Source organism: Maniola hyperantus, chromosome 5 (genome assembly GCF_902806685.2).
Source record: "Maniola hyperantus chromosome 5, iAphHyp1.2, whole genome shotgun sequence".
Taxonomy (NCBI): Eukaryota; Metazoa; Arthropoda; class Insecta; order Lepidoptera; family Nymphalidae; genus Maniola; species Maniola hyperantus.
In genome coordinates, this window is record NC_048540.1 from 13276459 (window position 1) to 13290491 (window position 14033).

General features: G+C 33.9%; 1 protein-coding gene across 2 annotated transcripts; it reads right to left on the reverse strand.

The window, feature by feature from the left end:
• Positions 1–337: 337 nt before the first annotated feature.
• On the reverse strand, positions 338–5725 carry LOC117982595 (uncharacterized). 2 transcript variants are annotated; one of them, XM_069498586.1, is made up of 4 exons: positions 5694–5725; positions 4122–4243; positions 2033–2150; positions 338–997 (listed from the first exon to the last, which is right to left on the reverse strand). In XM_069498586.1, the coding sequence occupies exons 1-4, from the start codon at positions 5718–5720 to the stop codon at positions 347–349; spliced, it is 918 nt and encodes a 305-aa protein (XP_069354687.1). In that variant the 5' UTR covers positions 5721–5725; the 3' UTR covers positions 338–346. The 2 variants fall into 2 exon arrangements, with proteins under 2 accessions (XP_069354687.1, XP_069354686.1); XM_069498585.1 differs by lacking the exon at positions 2033–2150 and adding an exon at positions 2762–2885.
• Between the last annotated feature and the right edge of the window lie 8308 nt (positions 5726–14033).

A 14033-nucleotide genomic window follows, 5' to 3' on the forward strand; every position in this document is an offset into this window, starting at 1 on the left:
CTTTTTTTGTTTTGATCTCCTTTACTGACTGAAAATAATATTCTTTTCCCCTTTCTTTCCCTATTGGTCCATATAGCAAAATCTCACAGGTCGCCTATATCTTTAACGTTGGACATACAATACTTACGTACTCGAAATAGCTGGTGTCTCGAAGGGATTTCCACAGTCTAGTTTTCTGCCGCTTGTATCCATATTCGGAAAAATTCTCACTACATCGGAAATCGGAATTCCGTCTAATCATCTAGCCATAGTGTGTTTTTCTTTTGTTGTAAAAATAAAACTCATAATATACAAAATATATGTTTAATAAATAGTTTCTTGCCTTATAGGTACTTATTTTAATAAATTAATTATATTTTCTATCATGATATACTGGTTGCAAAACATACGCTTGCCCCGTGGCTCTATCAATAACACGACCTGTAGAAGACTCCAAAAAGAGCCTGGGTACAGACGCAGGAGTAACTTGTTTATTAAGATGTCTGTCACCAGGACCATCGTAATTATTTTTTACATTGTGATTAACAACTAAAACAATGTGATTTTTCTCACTCGGTTGGTAAGTTTTTTCATGATAATATTCACGTGCATGCCTTTGCGTGTTACCTTTTAAAGACATTTTCATTAAATCTACATCAAAATTATCTTGACTATCTATATTATGTCTTTCAATTTGAGTTGGTTCAGCATTTGCTCTAAATAGTTTAGGCCGTTGTTTTTCTTCATAGTTTCTTTCACCTTTCTGTGCTTGAATTTCGAATTTAGAGTTTTCTCTCTTAGGTCTCGCACTTCTCTCGTATTCAGATGCATCTGGATAATATTCTTCACGTTCATTGTTAGCTTTTTCTTCGGTGTCTGGATAATCTTGTAGCTCTTCACTATAATCATCATCATCATCATAATATTCATCTTCTTCTTCTTGTTTTCCAGCGTGACCTGCATGATTCAAATCCCAATAGTGCTCCCCGTATCCACCTTTCTTATCACCCCATCGTACCTGTTTGAAGAATATGAAATTATGTTTATATGTTATTTTGTAGCTTAATTGGTCAAAATGATAAAAATTCAATACAAAGTTTGACAATTGAAGACACCGTTAATGGTAATGTTAAATACGTAGAAAGAACATGCATATTAGCATCATATTAGACAACTAGCTTATGCTCGCGACTTCGTCCGCGTGGAATACACAAATTTCAAATCCCTATTTCACCCCTTTAGCGGTTGAAATTTCAAAAATCCTTTCTTAGCGGATGTCTACGTCATAATAGCTATCTGCGTGCCAAATTTCAGCCCGATCCGTCCAGTAGTTTGAGCTGTGCGTTGATAGATCAGTCAGTCAGTCAGTCAGTCAGTCACCTTTTCCTTTTATATAATATTAAGATAAGTAAGTCTACTAAGTCTAGATGGTAAAATTATGCAGACAAGTAGGTACCTATAGATGTTATTGTAATCTTTCGATTGAGGTTCCTAGTCATCGGAATAGTTTATTATAAACAGAAGATGAATGAAAAGTAAACTTGCCCAAATTAGGTATGCCGTAGGTACGTTAAAAAACTTGAATTACTTAGTTTTAAATCAACAACTCGTCACTAAATTTTGAACAAATGGACTGTTTAGTTACATTCATTAAAATTCGACAGAAAACAACTAAATTTAGTGGAGAGTTAATTTACCTATTGAAATCTTAGGGGTCCAATAGACGACAAGTTTTGCTGCCAGATTTGCCATAGACTCTTTTAACCATAATCATAATCATTTATCTGATGGATAATAAATATCTAAATCCGGAGGTGGGCGCCGCTATTACCTACCGTTTCCCTAGTGTTTATGTTCATGTGTAAATTTAAGAATAAATAAATTAATTAAATTAAATTAAACCTACCGCCTTATACAATTACCTACGGATATTTGCATGAAAATATTTGGATAGATCCACTATGCAAATATCAGTCATGATTAATGCGACCCATTTTGCTCAATTAATAACTAAGTAAATCCAGAACATATTATAAAAGCAGAAGCAGCGTACTTTAGCAGAGAACAGTCCTGCAGCTGGTCTGGATCTCTCATGCCTTTCTATGAAGTGGCGATCGTTGCCAAGCCGGTGTCCTTGATCGAAGTCTTCTGATGTGGGCAAATGCCTGTACCTTCAGCCAAGCCAAGCGAAGCGCGACAGAGAAAGAAACATAGACAGGTTAAGAGTAGGGATGCAAACAATACATCGATGTTTGTAAAACGATATTTTTGTCAGAGAACATCGATGTCGATAGTGTGAATAAAAAAGCAACGCAGCGTAACATAAGTACATACATACATAGTGTATGTTTTACTTAGTTTGATTATTTAAATATGTACCTAGGTACTTATTTGTTTTTTTTTATTTTGTGTAGGTATGACATCTGCATTTGTTCATAGTAGCCTCGTCTCTTAGGAGTTTGATCTATTAAGTAAGTTGATTTTTTAATATTATGGAAATACGGAGATTAATTTTGTTTATTTATGTGTTGTAATTTTGTAAGTGAATTTAACTTATTACAAAATAAGTAGGTAATTATTTGAGTAACATTTGTTAGATTAACAATAAATGCCTTACGTTTACTGAAATATTTTAAAAATATTTAAATTTCAATATAAAAACAACGTTATTTTCAGCAAAGATTTTTACACACATCGATGTTTTTCTAACGACGCGACGTTTGCAATTTGCATCCCTAGTTAAGAGATAAAAGCGCAATGGAGGCAAAAATGAAACTTTTACTTTTCCCATATCCCTGTGGTTCTTAAAGTCCTTCTTCTCATAGCGCTGCTCCCACGTGTGAGGGTCCTCGCAGACGTGGCCGAACTCTATCTTGTATGGACTCAACTGTACTGAGAAAAAATCCCTATAAAGCAAATTTTATCGTCTACACTTCGAGGTTGTACTATTTTTAGGGTTCCGTACCTCAAAATGAAAAAAGGAACCCTTATAAGATCACTTCTTTGTCTGTCTATCCGTCTGTCTGTCGCCTCTGTCACGAAAACCTATAAGGTTGACCTAGTCCAGTTGACCTAGAATCATGAAATTTGGCAGGTAGTTAGGTCTTATAGCACAAGTAAAGGAATAAATCTGAAAGCCGTGGATTTGTACTCGTACAAAAAAATTACAAGTTAATGAACAAATAATCGGTATTCTCAATTTTCAAAGTAAGATAACTACACCTACAACTACGATAAAGTACCTGTATATTCTAAAGTAAGTAGACTTTTATTTATTTTTATGCATAATAATTTTTGATTTATCGTGCAAAATGTCTAAAAAATACCCGAGTGCGGAACCCTGCGGTTCGCTAGTCTGACTCGCAACTGGCCGGTTTTTTGTTTCAGTTTTAGACTGCGGTCTTTTGGTAAGTGGGTAATGATCTAGATTCTAGATGAAAACGGTGTAGATGAACTGGAATTGATAGCTATGACTTGGCATGGACCCATCGAATTCATCAATGACCTGTCGATATTATCGGCAATACCGAACTTGAATTCCTAAACTAGACTAAGTACCTAAATAGAACCCACAACTGGTAAGCTGGAAAAAAGATACTTTGTCAGGCAGATCGTCATAAATATATCTGATGGCCATGGTATTAGTAGGTAAAGAATAGTGGAAAATATAATAAATTATATGAAGTAGGTACCCTACGTGAAATTAGGTTACGTCTGCAGTCTTTTGGCAAAAGTAGCCTATACAAAACAATAATTGTTGTCTCCGACTCTATTGTTAATTTTTAATATTGGGTACATACCGTAGAAATTCTATTGAAGTACGATTTCTTCGACTGGGTAAGTTTTTTGTCAATTTTCAGATTGATATCTACCTAAATTATAATCTATACTCTATACTAATAAATAAAATTGAAGTGTCCGTCTGTAATTTCGAAATAACTACTTACCTCATATTAAGCTCATATGGTTATTTGAACTGTACCATAACTAAATATTTAAATTTAAAAAATTTTGTCTGTCTGTCTGTCTGTTTGAACGGGCTAATCTTCGGAACGGCTAAAGCCATTTTATTTAAAATTCGAATCTGAAAATCTACATTGAATAATATCTTTAAGTAGGTACATAAAAAAAATAGACCTTACTGAAAAAATTTCGCCTGTGTTTCAATCGTTGACGGGATCTTCTCTGGACTGCGAACAGTGACACTGCTTACAGGGCTCCAAGCTGGCCCAGAGCTTAGGACCAAGACACACCAGACCCATTTCTAAAAGAAACGGAAAGCAATGTTTGTTATCAATATGGTTAGAAACTTGTGTTAGGAAACTGCAGACAGTAAGCACTGACACCAAAATTTGACTGATGTACTCTGACGATCACCTGTTCACTATATGCATAGAATACACAGACTAGGTATTAATTGAAAATTCGAATTCTCATTGAGACACCCCTTACCTACTAGAATAAAAATCTACGGGTATAAAGTACAAGTAGTAAAGATTTCTAAGGCCGCAATTAAACCTGTAAGTTTTACTGACATAAGAGTAAGAGAATAAGAATAAGAATAATTTATTTTGAACATAATACACATAAGTGGCTTACATGAAAAACTAATGTACCTAAACACTCTTTTAAGTGTCATTTACCTTGTAAATTTGTTGTCAATTATTTACATAAGCTAGAACTTACAGGTGTAATCGCGGCCTAATAAGAAAACTATTCTCATTGATATAATTGGAATTATATCAATGCGATTGGAATTATATAATTGGAATTATATCAATGAGATTATAAGAAAGCCCCAAAGCTTTTTCCTTACAAAAAACCAGAATATAATAATTTGATTATCATAATATATTTATAGGCAAAAGCGTAGCTAATCGAAACACAAACAGTAGATTGATAACGGCACAATTTACCTACAAACACTTTAAGACATTCACTTTCACTTTAGTCACTTCAGAATATAGTTACTTATGGCACGTATTCTGTACCTACGTTTGTAAATAAACAGATTCGATATTCGGTTTTTTAGAGAATTCAAATTCTCTCTACCTTCTAATCTCGTAGACATAACTCTAATAGTCACTTTCACTTTGATCACTAATTCTGAATTTACTTATTGGATTTTTTCTGAAACTACTGTAAATAAACAGTTTCGATATACCGTTGGGTGCAGTCGACTTACGATTTATCTCGAGAAGAGTGTACGAGCAGTTGTAAGTAAAAGCACCACTTCACAGCCAAGTATTTTTTTTAATTCAATCCACTCCCCTAATCAAATTTTTACCTTTGCCTTTACAGTGTACAAAAAAAGTCCTCCGCACGTAAATACTATTAAACTTAACTCGAACATTCACTTTCACTTTGCATCTACTTTTACTTATTTTACTTTTGCTGAAACTATTGCATGTTTGTAAATAAACAGTTTTGATATACCGGTGGGTCCCGTCGACTTTGCGATATATTAAAAGGCTATAGAGTAATCACTTTATTCACGCATACATAGGTATCACCACGATCACACGTGATAGTAAGTGATGATGAGGCCGATGGGATGCGTTTGCCTACAAGGTGCCTATTCACTTTTGTTTTAGGAAACACTGATCTCGGAAGAGTATTCCAAACAACCACTTTCACTTTAACCACTTCTGAATCTACTTATTGCACTTTTTCTGAAGATATTGTGTGTTTGTAAATAGACAGTTTTGTTATACCGTTGGGTCCGGCCGACGTTGTGACATCTTGAGGTTTTGACAGTGGGTGAGCTGAATGGACAACGCTAGATCGTTTTATAGAGCGCGTTGAATGCCATCGATGTCGGTGATTGGTAACTCTTTCATTAAAATTACTGCGATATGCTTTTATTTTCACAGAATAGGCCTAATTATAAAAGAAAATGAATAGGTGCCTACCTACAAAGCGTTTTTTGATTGACCTGAAAACTGAAAAAATCAAAACATTGGAAATTTTGACTGTAGGTATAATTATTAGTATGACCTGAAAACTTTTGACTGAAATTATTGGCATGGTAGTTCTTCTGCAGTGCCTGTCTGCAGTCATCTCACTAAATCTAATACATAGTTTGTTGTAAACTGTAGAGTGTAGCGGTAAGTTCAAGACTGCGTTGAGTAGATGTCATAAATTCAGTCAATATGTAATAAATTCACGAGCTCGGTGCTGATTGCGCTGATTTCAGAAGGTTTATCTACCTCCTTGGTGTACTTTCATCGTTCATCATCATTATCATCATGATCAACCCATAGCCAGCTCAATACAGAGCACGGGTCTTTTTAGGGTTCCATACCTCAAAAGGAAAAACGAAACCCTTATTGGATAACTTCGTTGTCTGTCTGTCTGTCTTGAGAACCGTGAATTTGTGGTTACATCACACAAAAAAATTAAATTGTGGTCATGAACTAAAAACTAGTATAGGTATTCAATTTTAGAGTAAGATATAGCAATATCAAGCGGGGTATCATATGAAAGGGCTTCACCTGTGCATTCTTAAACAGATTTTTATTTATTTTTATGCATCTTAGTTTTTGAATTAATATACAACTGTAGTACGGAACTCTCGTTCCACGAGCCTGACTCGCACTTAGCCAGTTTTTTTCAGTGTGAGAAGGGACTGGCGATAGTCCACCACGCTGGTCTAGCGCGGATTGGCAGACCACACTAGCCCAGCGTTCACCAGAGCCTATTCATCAGAGCAAAGTGTGAGTAGTTACAAAACACTGCAATTGCCAAAACAAACATCGTCTTGTTCACTAAATAGGCGTCTGTGCAATGCTTAAACATTTTTTTTGTAAAGTAATATCTTACCTGCTGGGTGTAGAAAATTTACTGACGAAACACAATTCTACAAACAATTACCAACCAGAAGAACTTCTGGCCTTATTCAAAAACCCGCACGCCACTCGCGCTTGCCCGCACCGGGTTAGCGCGGCGACACTGTGTGATTGCCACCTCGAGGTGGCAATCACACAGGTCGACCTGTGGCGGACTATAGATTGGTAGGTAACTAGAATTCGGAAAATAAAGAAAAATTCCATACGGACGTAGCCAGAGTAGAAGTTATTAAATATCGAGCCAACTTTCTAAATGCAAGTAATAATTATACATAATTATATTCTATAATATAAAACTGAATCACTAAATGTGTTGCTCTCAAATGTAAATCTCGAGAACAGCTGAACCGATTTCGCTAATTCTTTTTTTATAATATTCCTTGAAGTACGAGGATGGTTCTTACGGAGAGAAAATTTAATTCAATCTCCCCCTCAGTTTTCTAAACTCCACCCAAGCGAAGCCGGGGCAGGTCAGCTAGTATATAATAAACATGCAACAATTTATACTGACCAGCTTTAGAAATATTGAAACTTATATTAATCAAAGCACGGACTTTTACGATAACTATTTTATATAACCCTTTGTAGTTCTGCATGTTGCCCAATTTGTATATTTGAATTTAAATTGTATAATTTATTATTTAACCTTCGTCGTACTGACATACTTTCTACATTAACTTAACAATAGTTGATTGTTTTGTTGAATCCTAAGAGCTGTAGGTATCTACTTATCGTCCTTCTTATAGTAATCCTAACCACTTGGCTTTGGATTAATTTTTTACCTATGTACCTATAGGTATTACTGTACCAAATATGGTTTTATTTTTCACTTTCTCTATTAAGTAAATGCACATTAAATACAATTACATTAATTCAATTTTAACCCATTCATCACCTAGAGTCAAGATAAATTTAATGCCAACTATAAGATCTATCAAAGTAAATAGGTTTTGCGGTTAGATTTGTTTTAACTTTTAATTTTCTTGTTAGAACAAACTTTCTTTCGTTGTTTAATTTGACATAGATTAGAGTAAGTAGGTAAGTAGATAGATTTTGAAAAATGTTCTCAAGCTTAAAATATTTTTTCGAACTTACTTATTTAAAAATCAAATCACAAAATCACATCGTAATCAAGCGAAAACCTGTCTTAACTTTTCAATAAAAACAAGCGAACGAAATTGCATTAAGAGGCCTAACAAATAGAAAAAATGATTTCTGTGTTCATAGTTTTTACCAGGAAGCAGCAATTACCTATCCAATGTTACGTGACCGCCATCATTCGAGCATGATTAGTTCCATGGTTTTTCACGGCTTTTGAAGGTTCGGAAGCTTTGCGATGAGAGTTCAATTCCTAAAACTATCATATTATTAAAATAACTTTTAGGCAGAAATCTCGCGTATTTTCGGTGCAATGCAATGTATATGGCAGACGTGTGACATGTATCTTGTGATCCAATATGTACTACCTCCTGATATCTTTATTTTATCTTGTGAACCAATGTGTACTCCCTCCTGATATCTTTGTTTTATCTTGTGAATCCATCTGTACTACCCCCTGATATCTTTATTTTATCTTGTGAACCAATCTGTACTACCGTCCTCCTTATCTGTCTTATAAAGTATGTCCTTGGTCTTCTTATTCCACGCCTTTGAAATACGCATTAGGTATTATAAAGTTAAGTCGCCTGTTGTGTAAACTTATTTATCAAAGTCTCCAAATAAAGACATAATAATATAAGTACCAATATTTAAATAATATCTTACAATACGTACCTACCTACTCTTACTTAAGCATTGCAAACTTACTTTGCAAGTTATTGGAACACTTTTATTTATTTCTTACATAAAGCAACTATCACAAAAGTTTAATAATATCATTCATGTGACCTTTGGTTGGCGAAGTTAACATTTTGACTGAATGTATTGAGTTCATAATTATCAGATAAATTATAATCAGTCTTTTATTCTGCACGATTTGGATTTAATTTAATTTTTATGGTAAACTAGGTACCTACCTAATTAGAATAATTGCGTCATTTTTATACTATTGCAAAAAAATTAGGCTGGTTTTTAATCACTGAGTAGTGTCATGTAGCGTTTAGGGCTCTTTTTTCTCATAGGTAACGTGCTCCAACCTAGACCTCATCATATTTTATAGGTTACTTAGTACCTAGTTACCTACAAAATACCTACCATAAATGTTTATAGGTAGGTAGGTACATATATCGGAAAAGTTTTGATTAGAACATCAGTCCTATACTGTTATTATCACAAAGTTTGCGAGTACCTATTAATCTACACTAATATTATAAAGAGGAAAACTTTGTTTGTTTGTTTGTTTGTTTGTTTGTTTGTTTGTACTGAATAGGCTCAAAAACTACTGGACCGATTTTAAAAATTCTTTCACCATTCGAAAGCTACATTATCCACGAGTAACATAGGCTATATTTTATTTTGGAAAAAAATAGGGTTCCGTAAGATATTTGGGTTTTTCGGACACAAGGTGTAAAAAATCAACCAGAAAAGTTACTTATTTTGCGTACGCTGCCTAAACTATAAAAGATAGAACCATAAAATGTTCTAATTAATTGTAGATCTTATAAATATCTACAAAAAAGTCCGTGACACACTATACCCATCTATGTCGAGTGAGGCACAGCAACCATTTTTTTATTTAAAAATCTTGAATTTTTTTTGGACTACATTTAAACGCGTTTTTTTTACTCATGCTATTAATCCTTATCAAAATAAATGATTTCATCACTAAGAACAGTTTATGGAGATAATATTTGGTCTTTGAATGATTAAAATTGGACGTTTGGTTTTGAAGTTATGGCGAAATTAAAATATTACGATTTCTGCTGCACGGCCCGTTGTCTACACTAATATTATAAAGAGGAAAACTTTGTTTGTTTGTTTGTTTGTTTGTTTGTTTGTTTGTTTGGTTGTACTGAATAGGCTCAAAAACTACTGGACCGATTTTAAAAATTCTTTCACCATTCGAAAGCTACATTATCCACGAGTAACATAGGCTATATTTTATTTTGGAAAAAAATAGGGTTCCGTAAGATATTTGGGTTTTTCGGACACAAGGTGTAAAAAATCAACCAGAAAAGTTACTTATTTTGCGTACGCTGCCTAAACTATAAAAGATAGAACCATAAAATGTTCTAATTAATTGTAGATCTTATAAATATCTACAAAAAAGTCCGCGACACACTATACCCATCTATGTCGAGTGAGGCACAGCAACCATTTTTTATTTAAAAATCTTGAATTTTTTTTGGACTACATTTAAACGCGTTTATTTTACTCATGCTATTAATCCTTATCAAAATAAATGATTTCATCACTAAGAACAGTTTATGGAGATAATATTTGGTCTTTGAATGATTAAAATTGGACGTTTGGTTTTGAAGTTATGGCGAAATTAAAATATTACGATTTCTGCTGCACGGCCCGTTGTATTATATAAAGAGGTAATGTCGTTAAGTTTGTTTGTAGGGGGTAATCTTTAGAACTACTGAACCGATTTTAAAAATTCTTTCACCAGTAGAAAGCTACATTATTCCTGAGTGACATAGGCTATACGGGATCTTTAAAAACCTAAATCTACGCGGGCGAAGCCGCGGGGATCAGCTATATTATATAAAGAGGTAATGTCGTTAAGTTTGTTTGTAGGGGGTAATCTTTAGAACTACTGAACCGATTTTAAAAATTCTTTCACCAGTAGAAAGCTACATTATTCCTGAGTGACATAGGCTATACGGGATCTTTAAAAACCTAAATCTACGCGGGCAAAGCCGCGGGGATCAGCTATCTACACTATAATATTATAAAGAGGAAAACTTTGTTTGTTTGTTTGTACTGAATAGGCTCAAAAACTACTGGACCGATTTTAAAAATTCTTTCACCATTCGAAAGCTACATTATCCACGAGTAACATAGGCTATATTTTATTTTGGAAAAAAATAGGGTTCCGTAAGATATTTGGGTTTTTCGGACACAAGGTGTAAAAAATCAACCAGAAAAGTTACTTATTTTGCGTACGCTGCCTAAACTATAAAAGATAGAACCATAAAATGTTCTAATTAATTGTAGATCTTATAAATATCTACAAAAAAGTCCGCGACACACTATACCCATCTATGTCGAGTGAGGCACAGCAACCATTTTTTTATTTAAAAATCTTGAATTTTTTTGGACTACATTTAAACGCGTTTATTTTACTCATGCTATTAATCCTTATCAAAATAAATGATTTCATCACTAAGAACAGTTTATGGAGATAATATTTGGTCTTTGAATGATTAAAATTGGACGTTTGGTTTTGAAGTTATGGCGAAATTAAAATATTACGATTTCTGCTGCACGGCCCGTTGTATTATATAAAGAGGTAATGTCGTTAAGTTTGTTTGTAGGGGGTAATCTTTAGAACTACTGAACCGATTTTAAAAATTCTTTCACCAGTAGAAAGCTACATTATTCCTGAGTGACATAGGCTATACGGGATCTTTAAAAACCTAAATCTACGCGGGCGAAGCCGCGGGGATCAGCTAGTATTATATAAAGAGGTAATGTCGTTAAGTTTGTTTGTAGGGGGTAATCTTTAGAACTACTGAACCGATTTTAAAAATTCTTTCACCAGTAGAAAGCTACATTATTCCTGAGTGACATAGGCTATACGGGATCTTTAAAAACCTAAATCTACGCGGGCGAAGCCGCGGGGATCAGCTAGTATTATATAAAGAGGTAATGTCGTTAAGTTTGTTTGTAGGGGGTAATCTTTAGAACTACTGAACCGATTTTAAAAATTCTTTCACCAGTAGAAAGCTACATTATTCCTGAGTGACATAGGCTATACGGGATCTTTAAAAACCTAAATCTACGCGGGCGAAGCCGCGGGGATCAGCTATATTATATAAAGAGGTAATGTCGTTAAGTTTGTTTGTAGGGGGTAATCTTTAGAACTACTGAACCGATTTTAAAAATTCTTTCACCAGTAGAAAGCTACATTATTCCTGAGTGACATAGGCTATACGGGATCTTTAAAAACCTAAATCTAAGCGGGCGAAGCCGCGGGGATCAGCTAGTAATTAATATTGACGGAAGCAGTGAGATTTTGGACGTACCTACTAATAAAATCTTTTTCTATAGTTATCTTATCTTAGGTATAAGTAGGTATGTATTGACTAATATCACGGAGGCACCAACGAGATAACAGATCGATATGATGTTTTTAGACATTTCTTTACAGCTTTATAAATACGAATGCAGGTCAAAGCCACTGTTCAAAAGTGGTCTTGTACCAATTAATGTTTCAATTGCATCTACAGCTATGACAATCTAATGTTTTTATGTTATTTTAATCACCATAAACTTTCAACTGATAAAACTATTATAATTAATCCTCGGTTAAAACTTATAAAGGATTCAAAAAATAGCTTTAATTAATTTAATTTAATTTAAAATAACTTTATTGTTAATAGATTTACAGAGAGTAAGAATACAGGATACACTTAAAAAACAAAGGGCGACCTTATCACTAAAGTGATCTCTTCCAGGCAACCCATACTTAAGAACTTATAGAACTGTAAGACGGGGAGTCGCAATGCAGCTATAAATATAATATAGATATATAGATATATATATATATATATAGGTATATATAAACACATAAACTCTACTTTAAAGTATAACCTAACAAGTACCTACCTAAGTAATTAAGTATGTATAATAAGTAATTAAGTCCTACTACGCTGGCCAAGTGCGGAGTAGCATAGAACTTCACTTTTAGAATATTATACAGAAAATTCTCAGCTATGTTTCCTCACGACGATGGTTTCCTTCACCATTAAAGCAAAAGTATTCACTATAAATAATTATATTATTTGGAATTATAATACTCTTTACTTCCTTTGCTTTCAATTATGTGTATTAAGACTTAGTAGTTAGGTACCTACTACTTGCGAGAATAATGATGTAGTAGTAGCTTCGTAACAAGCAGAGTTAGGTATTTAATCTTATCGCACCTTATTCTAAATATGTACCTATTACTTACCTAGGTAATGATGGTGTCTATTAATGGAATGAGCTACTTTAGAAAGTAGCGGCCATAGAAATGTTATGTACTGTCTTTAAAACCAGGTGGGTTTATCACCATTCACCAATATCGAGCATAAAAATACTTAATTTCATCATTATGAACTTCGCTATCCGTCACCATGCCCACTACTAGGAACTGGTCTCCTCGCAGAATGAGAAGGGCCACAACAATTTAAAGGAACGCAATTTTTTTTAAATAAAAATTGCAATCAAACCAGCAGGTGGGTCACCTGATGTTAAGTGATTACCGCCGCCCATGAACATTTAATTTAGACTTGTCATTTTAGTTATAAGTTTTGTTGTAACAAAACTAGCCATTAGGTAAGAAACACTCACGCTAGTAGACATTCCTCAAAATCTCCGAAAAACCGTTTGATTGACCTAATTAGGAATCGAACCCGGAACCATCGGAATCTTTTAACGAAGGCTTAGGTATCGCTTGTACCAAAAATCTTTAATCAATCCATCATGTGGGTTGAAATTAAAATCTTGTTCTTGCAAAAATATTATTTGCAACTGAATTTTTATCTTTATCTCATTATGCAACCGAATGATTGCTTTTTAATAAATAATTCTGATTATGTATCTTACACCTTTCTTATTTTATGACTGCATGTTTATTGCATTATTAATTAGATTAAGTTACCTATTATAAATATGAATTACTTATGTCACCTGTGTTAGTTAGATACAATGATTTTAAAATATGAATTACGAAATTTCAAGTTGATTATAGGTAGGTATAATTTTAAATGTTAGGTAGGTATTTGGTCTTCGTACAACTTTTATTTAAAGAAATATAATATACTCATTCTATCTCTGCTCTTCCTTTATAAAGTTAGCAGCGACGAGTACCTACCTACCAAATATATTGATTTGCAGGCAGATTGACTTACCTCAGGCTCAAAGTCACTAATCATAGTTGCTAAAAATATGGGCTGAATGATATAAGTATATGGCCTTTATAAGAAACCTCAGTGTCACTCGGGTGATAGACAGCCCCCGCAAAGTGTTTCTACGTGGTCAAATAAATTTTAGATGGAGAGAAACGTAGAAAGACTCACTCTATAAAGACGAGTCGTGAAGCTAAAGCACAGAGGA

What these genes read in the sequence shown, in the direction of transcription:
- LOC117982595 (XM_069498585.1), bottom strand. Translation starts at nt 5,720, where the DNA reads ATGTCACAACGTCGGCCGGACCCAACG. An exon ending in AACGTCGGCCGGACCCAACG is followed by an intron (nt 4,244 to 5,693) that starts GTATAACAAAAC and finishes CGTTTCTTTTAG; the next exon opens with AAATGGGTCTGGTGTGTCTT. An exon ending in ACCACAGGGATATGGGAAAA is followed by an intron (nt 998 to 2,761) that starts GTAAAAGTTTCA and finishes TTCTTCAAACAG; the next exon opens with GTACGATGGGGTGATAAGAA.